Source organism: Micromys minutus (genome assembly GCF_963924665.1).
Source record: "Micromys minutus genome assembly, chromosome: 16".
NCBI classification, from domain to species: Eukaryota; Metazoa; Chordata; class Mammalia; order Rodentia; family Muridae; genus Micromys; species Micromys minutus.
The window spans coordinates 17,156,260-17,181,218 of NC_137985.1; the positions used below are offsets into that span (position 1 = coordinate 17,156,260).

Here is a 24,959-nt window from a genome sequence, read left to right on the forward strand (position 1 = left end):
TTATAATACCTATTATAATACCTATTGATATAAAAAGATTACATGGCTTTTTAAAAAATTATTGGGCTGGAGAGATGGCTTAGTGGTAAAAAGCACAAGCTGCTCTTCAGAGGACCAGGATTCAATTCCCAGCACACACATAGCAGCTCACACCTGTCACTCTAGTTCCAGAAGTTCGGGCATCCTCACATAGACATACCTACAACCAAAACAACAATGCACATCAAATAGTAATACTAATTATTGTTCTTAATTATTAGTCTTGTCTGCCTTTTGAGACAGGGTTTCTCTGTGTAGTCCTGGCTGTCCTGGAACTCGCTCTGTAGATCACGCTGTCAGATTCACCAGTCTCTGAATCCTGAGTGCAGGGATTAAAGCGTTTCTGCATATCACATGCATGCCTGGTGCCCACGAAGGCCAGAAGAGGGCATTGGAGTTATGGATGGTTGTATAGAAAATGAGTACTAAGAACTAAATTCAAGTCCTCAGCAAGAGCAACCTTCATCCCTATATCTTCCTCCTCTTTCCCCCCCCCCCCCCAGGGCTTTTTTTTTTCTTCCCAGTTGAGGTTGGTGACATTCCTGGCTGTCCTGGAACTCACTCTGTATATGAGGATGGCCTCAAACTCAGGGATCCACCTGCTTTTGCCTCTTGGATGCTGGGATCAAAGGCATGTACCACCACCACTACCCGGCTTCTTTTTTTTTTCTTTCCTAAGACAGGCTCTTATGTAGCTCAGTTTGTCCTTGATGCCTCTTTATACCCGAGGATTACCTTCCTCTCCACTCCTGCTGTGATAAGGCTGTGTGTGTGTGTGTGCACGAGTACGCGCATGTGGGGACTGGGCAAGTGTTGATGCTACCAAGTTCATGAGTTCAGGATTGCACCGGGGTATTGTATACACTAGATGACTACATCACCAGGGAGGGACCCACAGGGTAGACACCCGAGTGCTCTGAGCTGGAGGCACAGGCCACTCTGTCCTTTTCTGCTTTCGAAGGGCCAGCTGTGTCTCCCGCCTGACTCTGGGTGGTGGTTTGAATGAGAGTGGCCCCCACAGACTCGTATTTGATCTTGGTCTCCAGTTGGCAAATCTGTTTGGAAAGGGTTAGGAGATGAGGCCTTGTTGGAAGTGTTGTCACTGAGCGTGGGTTTGAGACTTCAAAAGGTCACAGCATTCCTCCTGCTGTGTGCAGATGTAAGTTCTCAGCTACTGCCCCATGCCTGACTGCTGCCACGCTCAGTGATTCTGATTTCCAATAAATGTCCTTTTATAAATCGCTTTGGTGATGGTGTCTCTTCACAGCAATAAAAGTAACTAAGACAATCTCCTCTGTCACTGCCCAGCCACAGTTCAATAGCAGGAAGTGGAATGTGCCAAATTCAAGAGCCAGCTCACATGGGTGTAGCCCCTCTGGAATTCTGAAGCTGAAATAGAGGATCTGGATTCTGTGCCCAGCACTTCAAACTGGGTGACTCATAACGATAATGGTCATAATAATCATAGTAATAATAAACAATAGTTCATTCATTCCCCCCCCCCCGGGGGGGGAGGATGCTGAGTCATAAGCCAGTGTTTGGCATTTTCCAAAAGTCCTGAGGTTTAGCTTTTCTTTATGGCTTTTCAAGACAGGGTTTCTCTCTGGAGTTCTGGCTATCCTGGAACTCATTTTGTGGACTAGTCTAGCCTTGAACAGAGTGCCACCTGCCTCTGGTTTATTGTGTTTGTATGTGGTATTTATGCAATGAATGTATACAGTTGTGGAGGTCAGGGTAAAAACCACAACTGTCATTCCTTAATTGCCATCTGCCTTGTTTTTTGTTTGTTTTGAGACAGGTATTATTGGCTTGGAACATCCCACTTGGATAGGCAAGCTGGCCAATAGGTTCCAGTGGCCAGTCTGTCTGTTTTCCTACACTGGGCTAAAGAGCATGAAGTACCCCATATGGCTTTTGTGTAGGTTCTGAGGCTCAAACCTCACTTCCTTTACAGTTCACTTTGTAGACTGAGCACCCTCTGGGCTGGTTGGCTGCCTTCTTTCCCTCCCTCCCATTTGTTTGATTTTGTTTTCATATTTTTTTGGGAGGGGGGCAGGGTCTGTGGCTTTAGCCTGGGCTGACCTCAGACTCCTGCTGTCTCAGATTTCCAGATGTTGAATTACAGATGTGAGTGCCAGCCCAAGTCTGCAATTCATTCAAAGCAGGACAAAACACCCCTCACTGAACAGTCAAGAAAAGCAGCTACCAGAGGCCACTGTCCATGTTTGCTCCTCATACCCAGAGGTCTTATAGAACTTCTGCACCCCAAACCTGGCCAGAACTCAGTAGGGATACCCAAGGTGTTTCCCCAACAGGGACTTTCCACACTAAGGACAAACCCAGGTCAGTTAAGGCAGGTTTCAAAAAAATGGGGTGATTTCCCTAAGCAAGGAAGGCCTAAAGGGAGGGGCTTCCCTAAAGTTCCCACCAGGCCTGGAAAAAGCCATTTAAAGAATTTAAAACACAGCCTATTGTCTTCTGAGTGGGGGAGGTCAGGGAAGTCAGGCCCTTCTCTCCTGAGAGCTGCAAGGTGACCTGCTGACTCAAAGGCTCCATGTTCCGCTGTACATGTGTGAAACCATAATCTCTAGAAACTGTCAACCACGGCAGAGAGAGGAAATACTACAGTAGCTGGGTGGAAACAGCCCACATTCAAGATGCCACTCTGTGGCTGTGACATCCCTCCAGCAGCTTAACCTTACTGTGCTTTACTTGTGTGTATATGGGGTTATCAACTGATTTAGTAAAAATGAAAAACTAAGTCAGCAAAGTGCCGGGCTTTTCCTGCAGGGAACCTAGGAAGGTAGGGACAGGAGGCCACCAGAGGCTTCCTGACCAGCCAAAGTAACTGATGGGTGGCATTTCTCTGCAGCGCTGCTGTGATGACTCAGCGGGTCCACCAATACTGAGTTCCAGCTCCAGTTCTCACACGGCGGCAACAGAAATGTCAAGCTGCCTTTTAACGTCCACACGAACTTTAGACTTACTTGTACAACTATTTTGCTATGAAAAAACCAAAACCAAACAAAGCACATTGAGACAAGATAGTCCAGGCTGGCCTTGAACTGTCCATCCTTGTGCCTTAGCCTCCCAAGTGCTGGGATTATAGGCAGGTACCCTCCTCATCCACTTATGAGACGACCAATCTCCTAGGATGATGCAATGAATAAATATATAACCCAAGGGGGCTGGAGAGATGGCTCAGTGGTTAGAGCACTGACTGCTCTTCCAGAGGTTCTGAGTTCAATTCTCAGCAACCACATGGTGGCTCACAACCATCTGTAATGGGATCTGATGCCCTCTTCTGGTGTGTCTGAAGATAGCTACAAGTGTATTCATAAAAAATAACCCAAACCAGTCTTTCAAAGTCACTCACAACCTATGTTCATCACAGAACTTGGGAGACTAAGGTAGGACAATTGCCACAAGTTCAAGAGTAACCTGTACTACAGTGCCTGAATCTCAAAAGCTCATGAGAGGTGGATGAATTGTTCTGTGATTAAGAGCTATTCCAACTGCTATTCCAAAGGACCTGGCTCAATCCCCAGCAACCACATCATGGTTTATAATCTTACACACAGACACACACCCATGTGTTTGGATCACCTGGTACTGAGTTAACAGACCTTTAGAGAATATTGGGGATGTAAAGGTTTGTGGCTCACTCCTGCCCTCTGGTGGACAGACACTTGGACACAGGGCATTCTGGCCACCCTGCCAAGCTTAGAAGTAGGGTCTCAGGAGAGATGGGAAGAAACAGCTCATAGTTCACAGGAGGTGATAATACCCATCAGTCTGCACAGTTAGGTGTGAAAGGCAAGGTACAGAAACATGTCTGGAAGGCGGTGCCTTGTGCTGGAGATGATTAAATTTTTTATTTTTTATTTTAAATTCTGTTCTGAGATAGGATCTCCCTGTGTAGCCCAGCTAGCCTGCAAGCTACCAAGTAGACTAAGCTTGTCTCAAATTCAGAGATCAGCCGGTTTGCTGTCTCCCAAAGGCTGAGGTGGATCCTCAGTGTGAAGCAGTTCTCAGAGGGCAATTTGCTTTAAAGGGAGAATGAAGGGTCAGGCATCCTGATTTCAGCTGAAGCAGCTCACTGTATTGTTTTTTTTTTTTTAGGTTACACTCTTTGGTGGTACGCACACCTGTGTGGAGCTGAGAGGTAAATGTGCTGTGTTGGTTTTCTCCTCACACCATGTAGCATGTCCTGGGAATGGAAATTGCTACACTTGGTGGCAAGTGCCTTCTGTGGCTGAGCCATCTCGCCAGATCGTATTTATGTCATATAGGCTGGACTGGCCTGGACAACTACGTACTTTGTGTGTGCCATTAGGCACACATGTACAAATGCCTGGGTGTACTGGTGAAGTCCACGCTGGATGCCCTGTTCTATTGTGTTTCATGTTATTCCTAGTCATGGTCTCTCAATCTGAAGAAAGACCAGCAGCCAAGCCCCAGGGATACGGTCTTAATCTCCATCAACACTGATGTTACAGAAGTGCACGTGGCCATGCCCAGCATTTTCCAAGGGTGCTGGTATCTGAACTGAGGTCCTCTCAGGCCTCTGTAGCAAGAGCTTTTACCTAGAGCTGTCTTCTCAGTCCACCAGCCTAACTCCAGAATCTTTACCTTGGGGCCTGGGATTTGCAGATGTGTGCCACCACACCCAGCTTATGCAGGGTAGGGCCAGAAGCCAGAGCTTCCTGAATGCTAGGCAAGCACTCTGTAAAACTGGGCCAAAGTCTCAAGTAAATTTGTTCTCACTGAGACAGGGGCTCACTGGTCAGTAAGCCTGGCCTTGAGCACATGACTTTCCTGTTTCGCTCTTCTAAATGCAGAATGATATATGTGCTTTTTTTCCTTACACTGCTGGAAGAGAAACCACATGTTAAACCAAGCTTTGCCAGAGCCCCATGGTATACTCTTTCCAACAGTAGAAATCCTCAAAGGTGCTCCCCAGGACTGGAGAAAAGGCTCCAAGTTGCAGAGGACACTGAGTTCACTCCAGGTAGCCACATGGTGGACTTAGAGCCATCTAAGTTCTGAGAGACTCCAGCCTCTGCAGGCGCCGCATGCACACACAGAACACTCAAACACATCAATTCAACTTTAAACCAGAGAATGGCTCATGCTTTTGATCCCAGCACTCAGGACATAAAACCAGGCTGATCTCTGTGTTTGTGGCCAGCCTAGACTATATATTGTGTTCCCAGACAGCCAAGGACACATAAAAAACGCATATGTGCGTGCGTGCGTGCGTGCGTGCGTGCGCGCGCGCACACACACACACACACACGCGCACACACACACACACACACAAATTGAAATTTAGAATAAGATATTCCCCTAGCAGAGGCAAAGTCCAGTGTAAAAGGCTACATATTTCCCATGTAGCCCAGGCTACCCTCAAACTTGTTTCCTCTTGTCTCCAAGGAGTGCTAGGGGAAGAGGGGAGGCAGAGGAAGGTAAAGAGTTAGGATGGACAATCTGAGATAAACAAGGAACTGGAGAGACACAGAAGGCCTAGGACTTCTGAAAGCTGAGAGGCAGGGCAAGACTGTTAGCACTCTGGTTCTCCCCACCTAGGTTCACCCCCTGCCTCAAACAGCACTGAGCCAGCGGCTTCCAGCACCTGGAACTGTTTATTGGACATTGTTGCCAGTTGCAGGACAGAAAGCTAGACAGAAGAAAAACAGTGACCACAGACCCATAGGGACAGACCCTGCCCAGATAGGGACATGTGTGTCCCCAACCCGGTGGACCAACCTGGCAACTGCTGCCCCTCCCCAGACCCCCAGGACTTTGGCATAACGCTGATGGGGGTGGGGGGCTGCAGACAGCAGAGCCCCTCAACCCAAAGCAGAGAATCTGATGAGTACTGGGGACAGGCCGGAGGAGAGGGGACATGGGGCAGGCCATGGAGCAGGATGTGAGGAGCAGCAGAAGTGAAGAAGTCGGGAGCTAGGGACATGGTGGCTAGGTTTCCTTTTCTGAAGAAGGGTCACGCACTGACGTCTTTCTCGTTGCCCGCTTTGGGGACGGCTTCCAGCAATGGGTCCCCGGGGCCCGCCTCCTCCCCCTCCTTGGCCTCACCAGACTTGGAGTTGGGGACCCAGAGGCCAGAATCGATGCAACGCTGCATGTGATACTTGGCATCCTGTGAAGAGAGGGGTCAGCAGGTGAAGCTGTGCCAGCACCATGGTGCCCCACTGTCCCCTACAAGGCTGCTCAGCACCCACTCCACCAACCATCTAAAGAACTGCAGAAGCTGGTGTGTCCACTCCAGCACCAGACAACCGGACATGGTGGAACACACCTGCGATCCCACCACTTAGGAAGTGGAGGCAGAAGGGTCTGGAGTTCAAGGCCATTCAGTTATACAGCATATTTGAGGTCATCTTGAGCTATATGAGACCCTGTCTCAAACACACACACACACACACACACACACACACACACACACACAGGCAGTAAGAGCAGAGATGATATCCCAGCACCAAAGTAACAATGGAGATATCCTGAGCACTCAGGGAACAGAGCCATGTCTATCTGTTAGTCTGAAGCTAGCCTGCTTTACATGGTGAGATCCTATCTCAGAAAAAAAGGAAGAGGGCAACAAATTAAAAAAAAAATTTTTAAAGTGTAATGGTGTTCTGCCTTCTGATGTGTGTGTGTGTGTGTGTGTGTGTGTGTGTATGAGGGTGTCAGATCTCCTGGAACTGGAGTTATAGACAGTTATGAACTACTATGTGGATCCTGGAATTGAACCTAGGTTGAAAGAGCAGCCAGTGATCTTAACAACTGAGCCATCTCTCCAGCCCTTCCTTTGGGTCTTAGTGACCGGCCCCACTGTATGCAGGCCTTACGATGTTAGCAGAGAATGGCCTTGAACTCACTCCTAACCCCTGTAGGTGCGTACCCACACTACTGGTTTTAGACAGTGCTAGTGACTAAACATAAACCCTGCATGAAGACTAGTGCTGCTCAGCTACTAAACTGCAGTCCTTGTCTTACCCAGCAAACTTTTCTTAAGGGCCACAGAGTAAATACTTCTGATTCTGCCATATAGTGTCTGGTTATAGTGACTCTGAGTTTGTAGCAGAAAATCAATCATAAGTAATGCAAAAAAGAAGTTTAAAGACAGCATTTCAATTACATTTGATCTGTAAGTGGTAAGCTGTCCACTGGGCTTTGCAAACTCCCTCCCAGATATATATCCCACGGGAGACTGTAGAACCCTAGTACTGTGGCTAAATTAAAGCCAGTTAACAGAATTGGCAACAAATCAAGTTTGTTAAAATTCAGACCCGAGTTGGATGTAAGGCAATAAGAACCCCTGCCTAGAATCCCCCAGTGAGGGGTGTGGGTGTGGCCTAGCAGTGAAATATGCATGAACCACTGGGTTATATTCCCAGTCACCAAGAAGGAAGAATAAAAGAAAGAAAAAAATGAAAAGAGAAGCTCAGCTTTCACTACTCAGTGCTGCTGTTAGGAGTGCTGGACCTGCCTTTTCTCAGAGAAACTGAGAACCCATCTGGTTCAGAACCACAGCCCCACACATAGCTGCCACTGAGCGACACCCCATCCTTGTCATTCTCAGACAGGGTCTCATTGAATTGCTCTGACTCATCTTAACTGACTAAGCTTGGCCTTGAACTTACAACCCTGTTCTTAGCCTCTGGAGATGACAGGGTTGGGGACTCACAGTGGGATCCATCTTGCTGATGGCGTCTTGCAGCATCTGTACGTCCTTCACATCAAAGCACTTCTGCAGCTCCTGGGTAGAGGGGCCAGGGTGAGGCCTGAGCTTGGGTGGGTGGGGAAAGGGGGCGGGACAGAGGCGCAGCGAAGCGCATACATCACCCTCCTCCCTCCTGGGTCCTGGGGAGCCACACCTCAGGCAGAGATTCGTAGACCTCCACGGGGTCCAGGCCACCAGGGCCTAGCCTCTTCTTGCGCTCCTCCTCCTCATACTCCTTCATGGCCTTCTCTATTCGAAGCTTGGCGCGGCCCCTCACACGCTCCTTAAAGGCCTCCAGTTCATACTTGAAGCCCTCCATGTACTGCTGGTCAGCCGTCTGTGGAAGAAGGTGGGTGTTGTACACTACAGTTGATGCCCAAGTGTTTAGGGGGTGAGGCTCCTGCAGCAGCTCTTGGAGGCTCCCTGAAGCTTTTCCTGAACCTCACCATGGGTACGTACCTCAAGGCTTGGTCTCTGTCTCCTGTATCCAGCGCCATCCTACTAGATTGTGGGCCCACCTGCTGATGGCCAGCTCCTGGCTAAGCTCCTGAGCACTGGCTTGGTAGCACATTTCCGGTGTCCTCCAGCAAGGTCTTACAGATACCCCAGTTCTCGACTGTTCTACCCTGCCCTGCTCTCAGGATCCCCATTCTTTCAGAGGAACCAAGTTCGGTACCCATTACCCACATGATGGCTTGCAAATACCAGAAATTCCAACTCCAGGGATCCAACACCCTCTTCTAGCCTCTGAAGACACTTGCATGCACATGATGCACATAAACTTACTCAGGCACAAACACAGCAACAAAGACAGTTAAAAACTTAATTATATAATGTTTGTGTAATACAGTTACATAATATATAATAAAAATTATTTAAAAGTAAATAAATAGAAAATTTCAAATAGGGTCAGCAAGGTGGTTCAGTGGGTTCAAGTGCTTTGCCATATAAGTCTAACAGCTTGTTTGACCACAGGAACCCTCAAGTTTAAGAGAATCAACTACACGAAGTTGTCTCCTGATCATATGGGTCCACATATATATCATACAGATATACATACACGTCATACAGACATACGTTCAAATGTATATATATACACACACCACACATACAGACATGCACATCATATATCCATAAAATTTTTATAGGTTACAGAAAACATGAATACAAATGCTGTCATCCCTGGACCACCTCAAACCCTCCGGATAAAGATCTGACCACGAGTCCCTAGTCAGCACCCACACTGTGGGCTTCCTGGTGGTACAAGAGCCCATTACCTTGATCTTGGTGAAGAACTGCCGGAAGCAGGCACGGGGATCGACCTTCAGACTCTTGGCCAACTCCAGAATAAACTGCATCACCATGGTCTGGTGAGCCACCTGCTCCATCAGTGCACATTTCTGCCAGGACAGCGGGGCGGGATGTCAGCAAGCGGCAGTGTCTGGGAGGCTCTGCAGCTGGGCAGGGACGTACTCACCTCCTCTACTTCCAGGTCAATGCACCAGATAACCAAGTAGTTGGCTGTTTCCTCACACACCAGGTGGACATTGTCTGACAGGTATTTCTGGCTGTCATCCCAGCGGTGGAGCATGCCTGCAGGGAAGATGACAGTTGGGAAGATGTTAGGGAGGCACTGGAAGCCTTTCCTGGCCTTGACTCCTCCTAACCGAGCCTTTGTGCAGGAACTTACCAAAATGTTTGATCTGTTTCTCGTATTTTTCAACGAAGGTCTTGTGTTTCTGCTCCCTCGCCTCCTCTGAGTCTTCCTCTGCCTTCTCAGGCTTGGTATTGACCATGCTCTGTGACAGGGCGAGAGGGCAAGTGGGCTGGGGCAAGGCAGGTGTGCGCCTGGGGTTTGGGGGCCGTGGCCGCCGCGCCCATCCTGTCCACATCGGAGGCGGTGGCGTCGCTAAGTGCATCAAGGTGGCGGAGGCATGGCCGCGGGCCTTCGAGCAGATCAGAGGGTACGGATGGGCTTCATTGGCCTCCACTAGCCAATTCCAAGCTCAAACTGTCTGTCTGTCTGTCCCCTCCCCTGTCCTTGCACCCCACCCTGTGGCTTTGCCTGACTCTCATTGTCAGAATTCTTTTTCTCATTTACTGGGATTGGGAGACCGGGATGGACCTGGGGTCTTTATGAGAATGTCTAGCCCCCACCAAACAGCCCCCAGCCAGTCTGACCGTACTCCGCAGTGCTCTTGCCAATGTCCCACCTTGCTAAAGCCATCTTTGCTGAGTGTGTCCACATTCCAGGGCATGTTCTTCTCCTTTTTGCGCATGTCCTCCAGCTTCTGCTCCCAGCTTCGCTCCTCCTTGCGCAGCTGCTGGGCCTCAGCTCGAAGCCGCTCAAGCTCCGCCTGGCCACCGCCCTCGGCCACCTCCAGCTCCTTCAGCTTACGTTGGCACTCGGCTACCTTGCGCTTACATTCCCGGCAGCCCCGGTCCAGTTCCTCTTTCTCCTTCTGAAACTGCTCCATGCGTTCCACCCGGGCCTGCAGGAAGGGACAGTCAGCAGCTGGTCACTTAACTTTAGGAGTCGGGCATGGTGCTCACCTTTCGTCCCAGCGCCTGGGAGGCAGAACTGCTGCATCTCGAGTTGGAGGCCAGCCTGGTTTACAATGGGAGTTCTAGGAAAAGGGATGCACAGAGAAACTATTTGGGATGGGAGTGGGGGAAGGACAACTCTGTCCCTTCATCCTGACCCAGAGATGGTCCTGGGGCTTCAATCTCTGTACTAGACTCCACTCCAGGAGATGACTGTCCCAAAGTCCAAGCCCTGGCCCCCCAACTTCTACTCTGCTACCACGGGGACTAGAAACACCAGGTCAGGATCACACCCTGGTTCCTTACTACAGCACAGACAGCCATGTGCTACCTGCTGGTGCCCTGCTGCCGCAGGTTTATGTTTCTGAAGACAAGGTTTAACTAATGGAATGTCTCTCTCTATGTAACGGGGAATGAACCTGCTTCAAGTCCAGGTGCAACATAAGGCAACAGGAACCGACTGTGTGAGGGAAGCAACTAAGCAACAGACACCTTGCTCATTTTAATTTTGGAAACAAACAAAGGAAGGTCAGAGGACAATGGGCAACAGTGGCACTGTGAGAGTTAGGGGTTGAATCAGGTTGTCAGGCTTGGTGGCAAGTGCCTTTACCCACTAAGCCATCATCTTGCTGGCCTTTGCTTATCATCTTAAGACATCTTGGGATGTATCACCAGCACTACAAGCAAAACAAAAGAAAACCCTAAGTGGCCACGGTGGAGCTCCCGGTAACCAAGCATTCGAGAGTGCTGAGGCAGGAAGACTGAGTCTGTACCAGGCCAGCCTAGGCAACTCAGTGAGACTGGACTTGAGATAAAACTTAAGGCCAGGCACAGTAAACAGCAAACGGCTTTAATCCCAACAATGGGCACACAGAGGCAGAAGGATCTCTGAGTACAATGCCATCCTGGTCTGCACTTTAAGACCCTATCTCAAAAGAGAAATTAATTAATTCAATGAAATCAATTTTAGGGCCAGTGAGATGGTTCAGAAAGTAAAGATACTGGCTGATAAGTCTGACTGTCCTCTGACCCACACTCACACAGAGAGAGAAGGAGAAAGAGATTAAATTCAAAGCATTTGTGCTAGAGAAAGCCATTTTTCTGTCTGTCTAATGTATGTGTGTATATATCTCTCTCCCTCCCTCTCTATTAAGGCTTTTTTAAACAGGGTTTTCTGTTTATCTCTGGCTGTCCTAGAACTTGCTTTGTAGATTAGGCTGGATTTGAACTCTGGCCTTTGCCTCCTGCTGAGATTAAAGACGTGTGCCACCCAGCCCAGCAGAAACAAACAAACAAACACCCCATGCATTACAGAGTTGTTATATATGGGTGAGTGTGTGTATTTTGCAGTATTAGGGGCTGAACTTAGAGTAAAGTACTATATCCCAAGTCATTTTATTAATGCTTTTAACATGTATGTATGTGTATGCGCGCACACACACATCACAGGTATGTCAGAGAACACTGCCCTCTGTTCTACACAGTTCCAGGGATTGAACTCAGATCCTCAGGCTTGGGAGTAGGTGTCTTTACCTGCTGAGCCCTTTAGCCAGCCCTATTTTGTTGTTTTTTAAACAGTCTTGCTATATAGCCTGGAATCTACTCTATAGCTAAGTTGGCTTTAAACCTGTGGAAAAGCTTCTGGTTCTTTCTTCTTAGGGCTCCCGTGACAGGCAAACACCACTATGACTGGCTTCTCACTTTAAAGACAGTCCCCCAAAATTGCCCAGATTGTATCAGAACCCACTCTGTAGTCTAGGGGTCCCTGCTCTCACAATCCTCTCACCTCAGCCTCACGGCCAGCCAGGATGACAGGCCTACATGACCAGGCAGGCACAGGATTACTGAGCAGTGCATGATACGCAGCATGGCGTTGCTGTGTCACGATGTCATCTGTACATCCATGTACTCACAGATGGGCTGTGGCCCAGGCTGGCTTTAAGCTCCTAGATGCAGGTGATCCTCCTTAGCCTTCCCAGTACCGAGAATGAAAAGTAGAGCTAGCATACACCAGTGCTTGCCCATGGGAAGAGTCAAAGAATCGGGCAAGAGGGTTCAACAGCCAAGCCTGATGACCTGGGTTCAATCCCTGAAACTATATGGTGGAAGGAGAAACCTGACTGTTTCAAGCTGTCCTCCACACATGCATTCTGGGGGCATTTGCAAAAGCACGTCTGTCACACAAATCACACAAACACAATTAATGAGAAAACCCAAGCATTACAGTAAGGAGCACAGGAGGACAGACTGACTGCACAGGGGATGGCTACAATGGGACAGCTTCAGCAGCCATGCTCTAGGGAAGACAGGGAAGAGCACTTGTGCCAACAGGACACCTGCATTTTGATCCCCAGCACTCAAAAACAGACTGTGCTGCCTGTAACCCCAGTACTGTAGGGAGCGGAGGCAGGAGGATGATTGGAACCTGTTGGCCCCAGCCTAGCTCCAGTGAGAGACCCTGACTCAAGGGAATGAGCAGAGTTGGGAACACCTGCTCCTGCGTTCCCGGCGTGTGAACCCACTCAGACACAGCAGCCTGGCCTACTCTCCTAAGGGCTCTAAGACCAGCACTTGCTGGCCCCAGAGATCCGCAGGGACTTCCCAGGTTGCTGGCTTCTGGAGGACTGCCACCATTCTGCCTAGTGTCCTCTGAGGAGCTGCCAGGGAGGCTGAAGCTAAAAACAGGGACTGTGGTGTTGGTGACAGCAGCCATTTGGCTGGCCAGACTTATACAAGTAACAGGATGGCATGGGTGTCCCTTACAGAAGGGACACTAAGGTTCTCAGAATTCTGATAGCACACAGCACGTATCTGGCCACAGACCCTAGGAACTCACTGGTGCATCTCCCGAACCTTCACATCTTTTTTTTTTCTGGTAGGGTTCTACCAGGGACTGAGCCCAGTGTCACACTTGCTCCACAAGTGGCCTGCTACTGAGCTGCACACGTCTCTTTTGTATCTCATAGTTTGACCTGATGTCTCCTTATGTTGCTGATGCTGGCCTGGAATTTGTGATCTGCCTTAGCATCTCCAGGAGATGGAAACACAAGCCAAGCCAGATTTTATTATTATTATTATTATTTATTTTATTTATTTATTTTTTGAAACAGTGTTTCTCTGTGAAGCCCTAGCTGTCTTCAAATTTGTTCTGTGGACCAGGCTGGCCTCGAACTCACAGAGATCTACCACAGCTCCCAGTGCTGGGATCAAAGGTGTATGCCACTACTAAGTTAATTTCAAATATTAATTTATTGTGTGCATGGTGGCAGGGACAGATGTATGCCACAGTGTGGATGTGGAGGTCAGAGGACACCCTGTAACTGTCACTTCTTTCTTTCTACCATGTAACTACCAAGAATCAAACTCAGGTCATCAGGCTTGGTGACCAGTGCCTTCACTCACTGAGCTACCTTGCTGGCCCCTTGCTGTTTATTTTTCCATGGGTGTTCATGTAGCCCAGGCTGGCCTCCACTTGCTATGTGGCAAAGGAAAGCTTTGAGCTCCTGATTCTTCTGCCGCTTTCACCCAAGTGTTGAGATGACAGTCACATACTGTCACATCTGGCTTTAAATGTGTTTTCAAACCACAGGGCACCTAAGCAGTGATGGCAGAACTATTACCCCAAGGGAATCAGTTAGATAGGGGGAAACTATACAGAGCAACTGCATAGGGCACCTAGGTCCTACTCCCATTCTCAAGAAGACGTGAGACACAGAGCAACGGGCCAGAGCCCTCCCAGTCAGCACATCGGGGTCGCAGACCTAAAATGTGAGCTGTCAAGCCTCTGTACTCAGAACTTATGAATCCAGCCCACCCACAGACGGACACAAAGCATGGTAAAGTTAGAATGTACACCAGAGCCTGCCAGTCCTCCTAGACGCGCTAGGGCAGAAGGCCCCACTTCCCTCCTCAGTATCACAGCCGCGGCAAGCAAGACAGGAAGCAAAGTCTGCAATAAGCGGGAGGCTCTCTCTCAACCTGCAGGAAGACAAACCTGTTCGTCACACAGAAATAGGTGTTCCCTAGAATGCTCCTCCAGCTGTGTGTGGGTCTTTAGTACTTCCTAATACAATGCTACCTGAGGTACTGGCGGCTGCCTGGCAGGTGCTCTTCCCAGAAAACTGGAAGGAATAGGCATGTGTAGGCGGGACTAGGAGCTGATGGCTGGATTTGAGGAGGATGGGGAAAGACTCTCTAGGAGTAAGAAGAAGCTTTCCTCAGGAAGGTGGAATGCAAAATTCCTAACTACAGAGTGCCTGCCCTCAGCTTGAGAGCATAACAAGCACAGGGGCCAACGGGAGGGCTCAGTGGGTAAGGACGGCTGCCAAGCCTGGTGACCTGAGCTTCATCCAGAACCTACATGCAGGAGAAAATGGATTGTGACTGCTACAAGGGTACCACTGCACATTTATACACACGTAAGAACGAATACACACAAGTGAATAAAATGCAACTTAAAGAGTGTAAGACACACAGGTATGTGGGTATAGAAGCTTTAATTTGGGGAGCAGGTTAGGCCACTGTTTCTACTGCTGCACTAGAGATGGAAGGCAGGACCTCCTCCCTGCTGGAGAAGAGCTCTGTCACTAACCACACCTTCAGGACAGCCTTAGGTCTCTGTAGTACACTCCCGCTTGCAGGTAATGCTGGCATGAGAGAAGCAGAAGCGCGTGGCTTGCTCACACCTGGTCTCAATCTAGGGCATCTGTTTTGAACAGATTTAAAAATTTGCAGGACTTTATTTGTAGCCTGTGCCAGCCTCACACTTACTATGTGAATTTCTGACCCTCCTGCTTCTATCTCCCCAGTGCTGGGACTACAGGCCTGCCCTACCACCCGACCCACCATGGCTAGCTTCCAAGCAGTGCTAGAGATGGAGCCCAAGGCAATGCTTAGAACTGAACTCCAGCCATTTGGTTTTTGAGACAGTGCCTCATGTAGCCCAGGCTAGCCTACAATTTGCCCTATAGCAAGGAAGATTCTAGATCTTCCTACCTCTACCTCCCAAGTTCATGCCACCTGAGTTTACAGATGTGCTACCATGTTCAGAAAGTAAGGTGATGTTGGAACAATATCCAGGAGGTCTGGAGTTAATAGGATGATCTGAACCCTGGGGAGAGGCAAATGAAGCTAGAGGTGAAAGGGCAGGTAGGACAGGATGTGTTTGTTTTTTCTCCCCCTCCCCCTTCTTTGTCCTATCCAACTCTCAGCCCCTTGCCTCCAGACAGGGTTTCTCTGTATAGCCCCAGCTAGCTGTCCTGGAACTCTCTGTAGACCAAGCTGGCCTTGAACTCACAGGCCTGCCTGCCTCTGCCTCCTGAGAGCTGGGATTAAAAGTATGTGCCATCAACATTTGGCTCCCGGTTTGGTGAGTTTTCCAACGATGGCTATAGATTATACAGGAACTAAAGTGGGCAGGATGGGGGTCTACTTACTATACTAATAGGAGCAGAGGTTCTAACCGGACGTTAAGTGGGTGGGGTTTCCTGGAGTAAGGGGAAATTGGAGTCTACAGGAGGTGAAAGAAAGAATAGCCACTGGAACTGGATGATGGGAATACGTGGAGCTGGAGGTCAAATAGAGAGGCTAAGGGGGCCCTGGGCTCGAACACTCCAGTCCAAAGTGTGGCTCTGGTTTATAACCCAGGAAAAGGGATCGTAAACTAGGGAATCCCAGTTGCAAGCTAAGACTGACAGTTAAATTAAGGGTAGGGCACAGACCTCATTTAGTAGTTTCTGGGCCTTAATGGAAATTAACGCCCAAGATCCTGGGAAGTAGATGCCAGGATCCAAACAAAAGATTTACGGATCCACTCTATCGGGTGAGGAGAGGCAGAAGAGAGATGTGCAATCATAAGTGGGTGCATGGTTTTGGGGTACGAGATCAACTGACAGAACCTGGGGTCCAGACTCTGAGGAAGAATTCTGAGAACAAAAGGTTCCACCAGAGATGATGGGGACCCTACACACAGGGTCAGCTGGGGGGAGGGGTGTCTTGACTCTGACTGAAGTATCAAGAGCTGATTAAATAGCTCAGAGTGTACAGGTGCTTGTGGTAACGTGGGGTGACCTGAGCTCCACACCCAGTTCCTGTTGAAAAGAGAGGCCCAACTTCTGCAAGTTATCCTGTAGTCTTCATATGCGTGCTGTGCCACGTGCAAACAAGAACACACACAATAAGCAAACGTACAAACAGAAGAGATCCGTAGCACAGAAAGACCGGAGATACAGGTGAAGAATTAGGGTGAAGAATCCAGGAGTCCTGGGATGGAATTAAAAAATCCAGCCCAGCATGATGGCACATGTCTTTAATCCCAGCACTGGGAAGGCAGAGGCAGGAGGAGCTCCGTGAGTTAGAAACCAGCCTGTTCTACATAGCAAGTTCCAGGCCAGGCAAGGCTACACAGTGAGATTTTGTTTCAAAAAAAGGAAAAAGAGAGAGAGAGAGAGAGAGAGAGAGAGAGAGAGAGAGAGAGAGAGAGAGAGAGAGAGAGAGAGAGAGTCTAGATTGTGGAACAGGAGGCTCCAGATGTCAATAACTGAGGTCTCCCCGCCCCCCACCCCAGGTGGCCTGGGTAAGAGGTCAGAACTCTAGAGCGGGGGGTCCCGGGAGTGGGGGGAAGGGGATGAGCGCGCACAGCCCCACCTGGTGCCGCCAGCGGAAGAGGCTGGCCGTGTCTATGTTGGGGTGCGTCTCGTCCTCATCGTCCGACACCTCGATGTGATCCCAAACGCTGTAGTCCACCATCTTCGCTTCGGAGGCCCGGACTGGCTCCCGGGTCTCCACACGGCCGGGCGCTGAACAGGGACCCACAAGGGCTAGAGAGTCCGCTCGGCGAGCCCCGCCCCTTCCGCTTCCGCCCAGGGCGCTACGCACGACGACCCCGCCCCAGCGTCAGCGCGTGACGTTACGTCCTTAGCAACGGGAGTCGGCGGCATTGGCAACCGGAGGTCATCTTTAAAGGGCCAGGAGTACGTGGTGCGGCCTTCTGGAAGTTCCCGCCGAAACAGACTGAACATCCTTTAGAGACAAAAGGTTAGTCGCGTTGGGCGTGGTGGCCCACGGTAATCCAAGTACGCTAGAGGCAAAAGCAGGTGGCTCTCTACGAGTTCTAGTCCAGCCAGGGCTACATATTGAGACTGTCAAAAAGTCAAAATTGGCTGGGCATTGGGGGCGCAATCCCAGCACTCGGGAGGCAGAGGCTGGCGGATCGAGGCCAGCCTGGTGGTCTACAGAGTGATTTCTAGGACGGTCAGGGTTGTTACACAAACACTCTTTAAAATAGAAAAAAAGTCAAAATTGAGGCTGGAGAGATGACTCAATGGTTTGGAAAACTGGCTGGTCTTCTGGATTCTGTTCCTAACACCTACGCGGCTGCTCACACCCGTCTGTAAGTCCAGTCCAGGGTGTATTGCGCTCCCTTCTGGCCTTTGCCTACACCAAGCATGCATGTGGTGCACAGATACACCAATACTTGCAGGAAAAACATTAATATGCATAGTTTAATTTTTTTTATTAAAAAAGATTTATTTACACTGTAGCTGTTTTCAGACAGAAGATCCCATTAGAGATAGTTGCGAGCCACCAAGTGGTTGCTAGGAATTGAACTCAAGACGTCTGGAAGAGCAGTCAGTGCTCTTAACCACTGAGCCATCTCTTCAGCCCCCATAGTTTTGTTTTTTTTTTTTAAATGATGTTTGCCCTTAAATTTTTTTCTCCAAGAAAGGGTATCACTATATAGCTCTGGCTGTTCTGAAATTTACCATGTAGACCAGGCTGCCTTCAAACGAACAGATCTTCCTACCTCTGCTTCCCAATGCTGGCGTTAAAGGTGTGCCCCACAACGCCAGACCTACCCTTAAATTTTTAAAAACAGTTACTCTCTGTCTTGGCTGTCCTAGAACTCACTCTAGACCAGAAAAGCCTTGAACTCAGAGAGCCTGCTTCTGCCTCCGAAGATTAAATGCTGTGACTAAAGGCATACAGCACAACTGCCTGGCTAAATAAATAAAAGTTTAAATTACATCTTAGGGGCAAAAGTGATCGCTCAGCAGTTAAGTGCACTGGCTGCTCTTTCAGAGAACCCAGGTTCAGTTCCCAGCACCCATGTAGCAACTTGGGTGACCCCGGTCCCAGGAGACTTGACAATCTCACACAGACATATATGCAAACACAATACACATAAAATAAAAAATAAATGAGTCGGGTTTTTTTGTCGTTATTTGGTTTTCCCCCCTCTAAGACGGATTCTCAGTATAACCAGCTGTCCTGGACTCGATTTGTAGACCAGGCTGGCCTCAAACTCAGAGATCCGCCTGCCTCTGCTTCCTGCATGCAGGGATTAAAGGCGTGCACCACCATATTCAACTAAATAAGTAGTTTTTAAAAATTACATTTTATTAATTTTGTATGTGTTTCTACACATGTGAACATCAAAACAACTTGTTGGAGTCAGTTTTGTTCCACCTGGTGGGTCCCACTGATCAAATTCGGGTCATCAGGCTTGGCATGCGCTTTTATCAACTAAGCCTTCTTTCTCCCTGGCCCCAATCCTTTAAAAAAAAGTCTGAGTGTGTGTGTGTGTGTGTGTGTGTGTGTGTGTGTGGTACAAACACTAGGGTGCACATGTGAAGGTCTTAGGGAGTTAGTTCTCCTCTTTACCTTGTGGGCCCTACTAATCAAACCAGCCAGCATTTTTTTTAAATTGGTTTTCTTTTGGGCTTTTTTGTTTTTTTTTTTAAATACAATTCTTTTTTGTTGTTGTTATTTTGTCCTTTTTTTTTCCCCCAGAGCTGAGGACCGAACCCAGGGCCTGGCACTTGCTAGACAAGCACTCTACCACTGAGCTAAATCCCCCCCCCTTTTTTTTAAAGATTTATTTTATATGTGAGTACACTGTAACTGTCAGACACACCAGAAGAGGGCATCAGATCCCATTAAAGATGGTTGTAGCCACCATGTGGTTGCTGGGAATTGAACTCAGTCCTCTGGAAGAGCATTTAGTCCTCTTCACTGGGGAGCCATCTCTCCAGCCCCAGTAGCCAGCATCTTTACTAGCTGAGCCATCTCATCAGCTCCAGTACTTAAAAAAGAAATTACATTACATTCATCGGTCAGCCATGGTGGCACATTCCGTTAATTCTAGCACTGGGGAAGTGGAGGCAGCCAACCTGGTCTACCTAGTGAGTACCAGGATAGCCATAGCTGTAGACAGACCGTATCTCAAAACAAATATTAGATTTACTTATTTATGGAGAAGGTGGGGAGTTCAATAGTACACATGCTGAAGTCAGAAAACAACTTCCGAGAGTCAGTTGTCTTCTTCCACAATGACGATCCCAGGTATTAAATTCATGTCTGTAGTCTTGGTGGCCGACTGAGCATAGCTTAAAGACACGCCCCCTGACTTAACTCTGCTCTAGGGTAGGCTGAAGCTCCAGGGTTGCTAAGTGCCGGATGTTACAGGCCTGTCCTTGCGTGAGGATCAGAAGCAGATGGTGATGAACACAGTCTGGGGACTTCATACTCCAACACTCCCACTCGTAGGCGGCTCCTGCAACTTTCTGGAATCATCCAGAATCCCTCACCTAAAAATTGTCTCCTTTTTCCGCCTCTGGGTGTCGCTGGTGTTTAAGCAGCGACAGCGTTGGCAACCCTGCCCCCAAGGGGACCCCTTCTCCCCCCACCCCGCCCCGCCCCCGCGGCACTGGACATTGCTTTCCTGTTTCTCACCATCTGGGGCTACCCACAACCTCTTCCAGCTCCCCCTAATCTCTAAATTTCGACTGGGGTTTGAAGGAGTTCATATTCTTTTTTTCTTTCTGAATTTGAGGTACTCGGGGTCTCACGTCCCTCTCAATGCTTTGATGCAGGATTTAGAAACTCACGATGCATCCTGGGGCCAATAATATTTTAGATTTAAGGGATACATTTTGCGGTGGGGTCAGGTGAAAGAAGAGGAGTGCTATACACGTTTGGCTTTAGAAGGATTCCCTCCCAGCTTTTCCGGAGCTGTTGGAGAGGGGGCTTTCTGCAGATTTGGGGTTGTTCTCCGTCCCTGAAGCTGGAGAGGTGGTGGGTATAAAAACTCCTACCCTCTGTGGCCCTTCCCTCTCGCTCATTCAAACTCACGAGTGGGCGGGAGGAGCCGGGGAGTTCCCCCTCTCCTCCTCCTCCAGCTTGGCAATTCACCACAGCAGCAGCGGTCTTTCCCAGCCTGGGCACGCACATGACAGACATATATCAGGAGGGTCTCCCACACACCCACACACAGCAGCAAACAAAGGGTATGGACACCCGTCCCCTCCTACTGTCCGGACCTTAAGCCAGAGAGGGCGGAGCTCCTCTGTCCAGCCCCCTTTCCCAGCAAGGCAAAATTTGGGATTGCCTGCTGTGTGTGTGTGTGGGGCGGGGGGGGGGGGGGGGGGGGGGGGGGGACTGACTTGGAGAAGGTAGGACTTCAAGATCATGGATTTCCTCTTGCTCTCCAAGAAAGCAATGATTCCTTATGATTCCCTCCACTCTAGCCTTGGTACATTCTTGTAGGGTCTCCACATAACCTCACCGTGTGTGTGTGTGTGTGTGTGTGTGTGTGTGTGTGTGTGTGTGTGTGTGTGTGTGTGTATCTGTATGTGTGTTCCCAGATAGCTCCTAATGGCAGGGAACTGGGACCTCCGGAGTCATCACCAAGCGTTACTGTGTCCAGCTTCTGGTGACTGGGAAAGACACCCAAACCCAAGTTACTTAGAGCTGTTTCTCTATCTTGAATCCTTGGTGGTCCACTTTCCCTCAGAGCAGAATACTATGGTGTATCTTGTTTCTTTGCTGGTGAGGAAATTACAACAGTTTCTGGGCTGGACTCATGCTGGAGGTGGGAATCCTTGCTGCAAACACCACTGAGATGCACTGAGACCTCAGAGATCCCATCCATTTGCTGTGCGTCTGTTCCTGTGCGTCTACTTCTTCAGCCACTTACAGGCTGAGACTAAGGCAGGCCAGGAGCCAAGCACGCCTTGCTCCAAAATCCACTTCCTTGTTTATTTCATTCCTGATCCCTAACCACCTACCGTAAACACCAGACACTTTAACCAGACCATAGCTGCAGTAAAGGAAACACTTACAGGTCCCTGTTCCTGGTTGGCCAGGGAGCAATATCCATATATAAACAAGTCTCTGTATATAAACTAGACCATCATGAGGAAAATTCTGCCAGAAATTGGGGTGTTAGATGGTTGACACCCAGCACTTAGTGGGTAGAGGCGCAAGGGGGACCGGGAATTCTAGGCTGACAATGGTTATAAGGATTTGAGGCCAGCCTAGGTTTTAGGAGGTCCAGTCTCAAAAACCAAAAATCTTTCCTGGAACAGTAACCCTCAGCTTTAATCCCAGCACTCTAGAGGCAGACTGACTGATGTACGTTCCAGGTAAGCCTTGGCCACATGACACAGGGAAACCCTGTCTGTAAAGAAAAAAAAATTTCTGGGGGCTGGAGAGATGGCTCAGTGGTTAAGAACACTGACTGCTCTTCCAGAGGTCCTGAATTCAATTCCCACAATGTTGGGAGCAACAATGGTGGCTCACAACCATCTGTAAAGGGATCTGATGCCCTCTTCTGGTGTGTCTGAAGACAGCTACAGTGAACTCATATACATAAAATAAATAATTCTTTTTAAAAAAGAAAGGAAGTATCCCTCCCTATAGAGATCCAATTGCCAACTGAGCACAGGGCCTGGCCTGCTGGAGACAGGAGTTGGATCTTTGGTTCTAGGCCAGTGAGGACTACACACACACACACACACACACACACACACACACACACATTTAAAAAGCAAGACCCATGAGATAGATGAGTAGATGCTTCCAACTGGATACCCAGCAAGAATAGCTCCAGGAGGTGAATTTCTCTGCCAACACACAGGCTGTGTAACCCACACAAAGCTAATCTCCTGAACATACAAGCAGTAGAGACTGGGATTCGAGTATTGAGAGACTGAGCAAGGATTTGTACTCGGAACCCATTCCTTTTTTTTTTTTTTTTTCTTTTTCTTTTTGCAGTGTTGGGGATGGGACCCAGGGCTTTGGGGTACTGTTGACTCTGAGGCATACCGGACCCAGAACCTGCATGTGAGTGCAGAGTTGCTTTCCTTCACTAATGTACTAATTATGCATAATAATTAGTACATAATAATTAGTGTATTTTTACACATGCTCATAATGTAGTACATTTTGACCAAAGTCATCCTACCTTGACTCCCTCCTCCCACTGGGCCCACCCCTTTATATCTTTCATGTTTTTTGGTGATCCATGAATTCCATTACAGTTGTTTATAGGAGCATAGGTACCTTACATTACTGTCAGCAACATCTCTATAAAAAAAAAATCTCTTCCTCCCTGAGCAACCACTAACTGCTTGTAGATCTCAGAAAAGAAAGAGATTGACAGGAGACCCACCCCTGATTTTTGAGACAAGGTGTCACTATGTAGCCTAGGGTGACCCTGAACTCATGATTCTCTTGCCTCTGTCTCCTTATTGCTGGGATTCCGAAGGTGAACACCATCACACTGGATTCCAATTTTACATTAAATTATTTTATAATATATTGTCATGGGGTGTGTGTGTGTGTGTGTGTGTGTGTTTACACAGCAAATGTACTGAGGTCTGAGGACAACATATGGGAGTCAGTTTTCTTCTACCATGTTGGTTCAGGATTGAGCTGAAGTCACTGGCGTGTCAGCAAACACCTCTCTCTACACCTTAAGCCATCTTGCCAACTACAAACTTGCGTCTTTAACCACCGCTTCCTGCTACATCCACACACATGAATCCCAAACAAGTACATGGCAGGCCACTGAGCCGTCCATCTATCCTGAGCCCGGTCCGGTGATACAGTAGTCTTCTGACCATTCTGTAGTTTATATAGCTTTCCCAAGGCTGTGTGATCTCATCTCAGGGGCGACACTGAGACTCACAGCGCATCACCTGGCTATCCAGGAAGCTTCGTGCAAAATGTAAACACAAGTAGGTACACCCGGGTTCAGGGAAGGCTTCCACAGACCTGCATCTGCGCTAGAGCTGGAGCTGGGGTGAGATGGGCTGTGAATGCCTGCTTTAGGTAGGGCTGGTGACTAAAGGCTGGTTCCGCAACACCGCGAGAAAAGTTCCTCTTAGTGGTCTACAGTCCAGTGGCTGAGGGTAAACACTTGGTAATTGCTATAGAGACCTGTGATCCTAACCACTGACTAGGCAGAACACCCACAACGCCAAGCAGACACTCAAGGCCCAGTGCAGCCTGCTGTACTATCTGGACACCTTTCTATCCAGGCTACTGTCCAGAGAAGGAAGGCTTAGAACCCTCTACACCTACCTCCCTTGCCTGGGTTTTCCTCCAGGCTTGTTTTTACACAGCTTCTATCTGAGTGGCCAGAGCTGGATGTGGTAGCTTGTCTCACACCTTTGATCCCTTTGATTGTGAATATATATTCACGAGTCAGAGGAAGGCAGATCGAGGTTGATGTCACTTGGAGGTCAGTCTGGTAGAGATATTGAATTCTAGGCCAGTCAGGGCTACAGAAAAGTGATTCTGTCTACAAAAAGCATAGGCAGTTATATGGACAATGGAAGCTTGTCGCTACCCCTCTCCTTTCTTCAGTTTATTCCCTAAAGGCCTGGGTTTTCTTTGTTAGAGACAGGGTCTTATCTGCTGGGATTATAGCTATGCACCACCATGCCCATTTATATGGTACTGAGGATGGAACCCAGGGCTTTTGTGCATGAGAGGCAAGCATTCTACCAACTGAGACACATCCCCAGACTCATAAACTCTTAGTGTGTACCATTGGATGCTAGAAGCATTTGAGATACAGACAAGGAGTACAGCCTACTATAGACTACAGAGGATTGACATGACCTTGGAAAATGCCAGTGCAGACAGTGCCCATGTTCAAGATGATCAAAGATTTCAAGGGCTAGGGTATGGGTCAACAGTGGACCTGCTGCCTTGAATCCCCTAGTGAGGGGTTGGGGTGTGGCTCAGTGGGAGAGTCCCTACCTAGTATATAGGAGATCTCTGGTTTCATCTCCAGGGCTGAAAGATAAAGGGGTGGAGCAAAGACAGACAATAATTAGTAGCTGGAAGTGGCACAGGCCTTTCATCCCAGCACTCAGAGGCAGAGGCAGGTGGATCTCTGTGAGTGTGAGACAAGCCCAATCTACTGATTTCCAGGGCATCCAGGGCTATAAAGAGAAACCTAGTCTTGAAAAACCAAAATAAGTATATAAATAAATACATTGGTAATTAATAAGCCACACAATTTGTTGCAGTGGTAAAAGTCGAAAGCAGAGCAGACCAAATGGGCCAACAGGCAAAGCTGCTTGTGACAGTTTGTCATACTATAATGGTGAATTAGTTAAACTGCTTTGGCTCCCAGCATGTCAAGAACACACTGCACCTACCCAAGAGCTCTCTGGGTCTGAGAATGAAAGGCATACATTAGGCAGCTAATTCTGATACGCCTTGACTAACTCAATGACTGGGCACTTCTAAACCTTACCCCTGGCTAGCAAACACTCCCCTCCAGCATTCCTGAATCTAAAACCTAGATTTCATCTGTGTTCCCTCAGACCCGATCAGG

At 48.6% G+C, this 24,959-nt stretch overlaps 1 protein-coding gene across 1 annotated transcript; it reads right to left on the bottom strand.

Annotated features, from left to right (window-relative positions):
- Positions 1 to 5,671: 5,671 nt before the first annotated feature.
- On the bottom strand, positions 5,672 to 17,166 carry CDC37 (cell division cycle 37, HSP90 cochaperone). The gene is made up of 8 exons (XM_080930264.1): positions 16,973 to 17,166; positions 9,997 to 10,275; positions 9,474 to 9,582; positions 9,261 to 9,376; positions 9,061 to 9,183; positions 7,938 to 8,120; positions 7,748 to 7,819; positions 5,672 to 6,199 (listed from the first exon to the last, which is right to left on the bottom strand). The coding sequence occupies exons 1-8, from the start codon at positions 17,072 to 17,074 to the stop codon at positions 6,044 to 6,046; spliced, it is 1,140 nt and encodes a 379-aa protein (XP_080786390.1). The 5' UTR covers positions 17,075 to 17,166; the 3' UTR covers positions 5,672 to 6,043.
- Between the last annotated feature and the right edge of the window lie 7,793 nt (positions 17,167 to 24,959).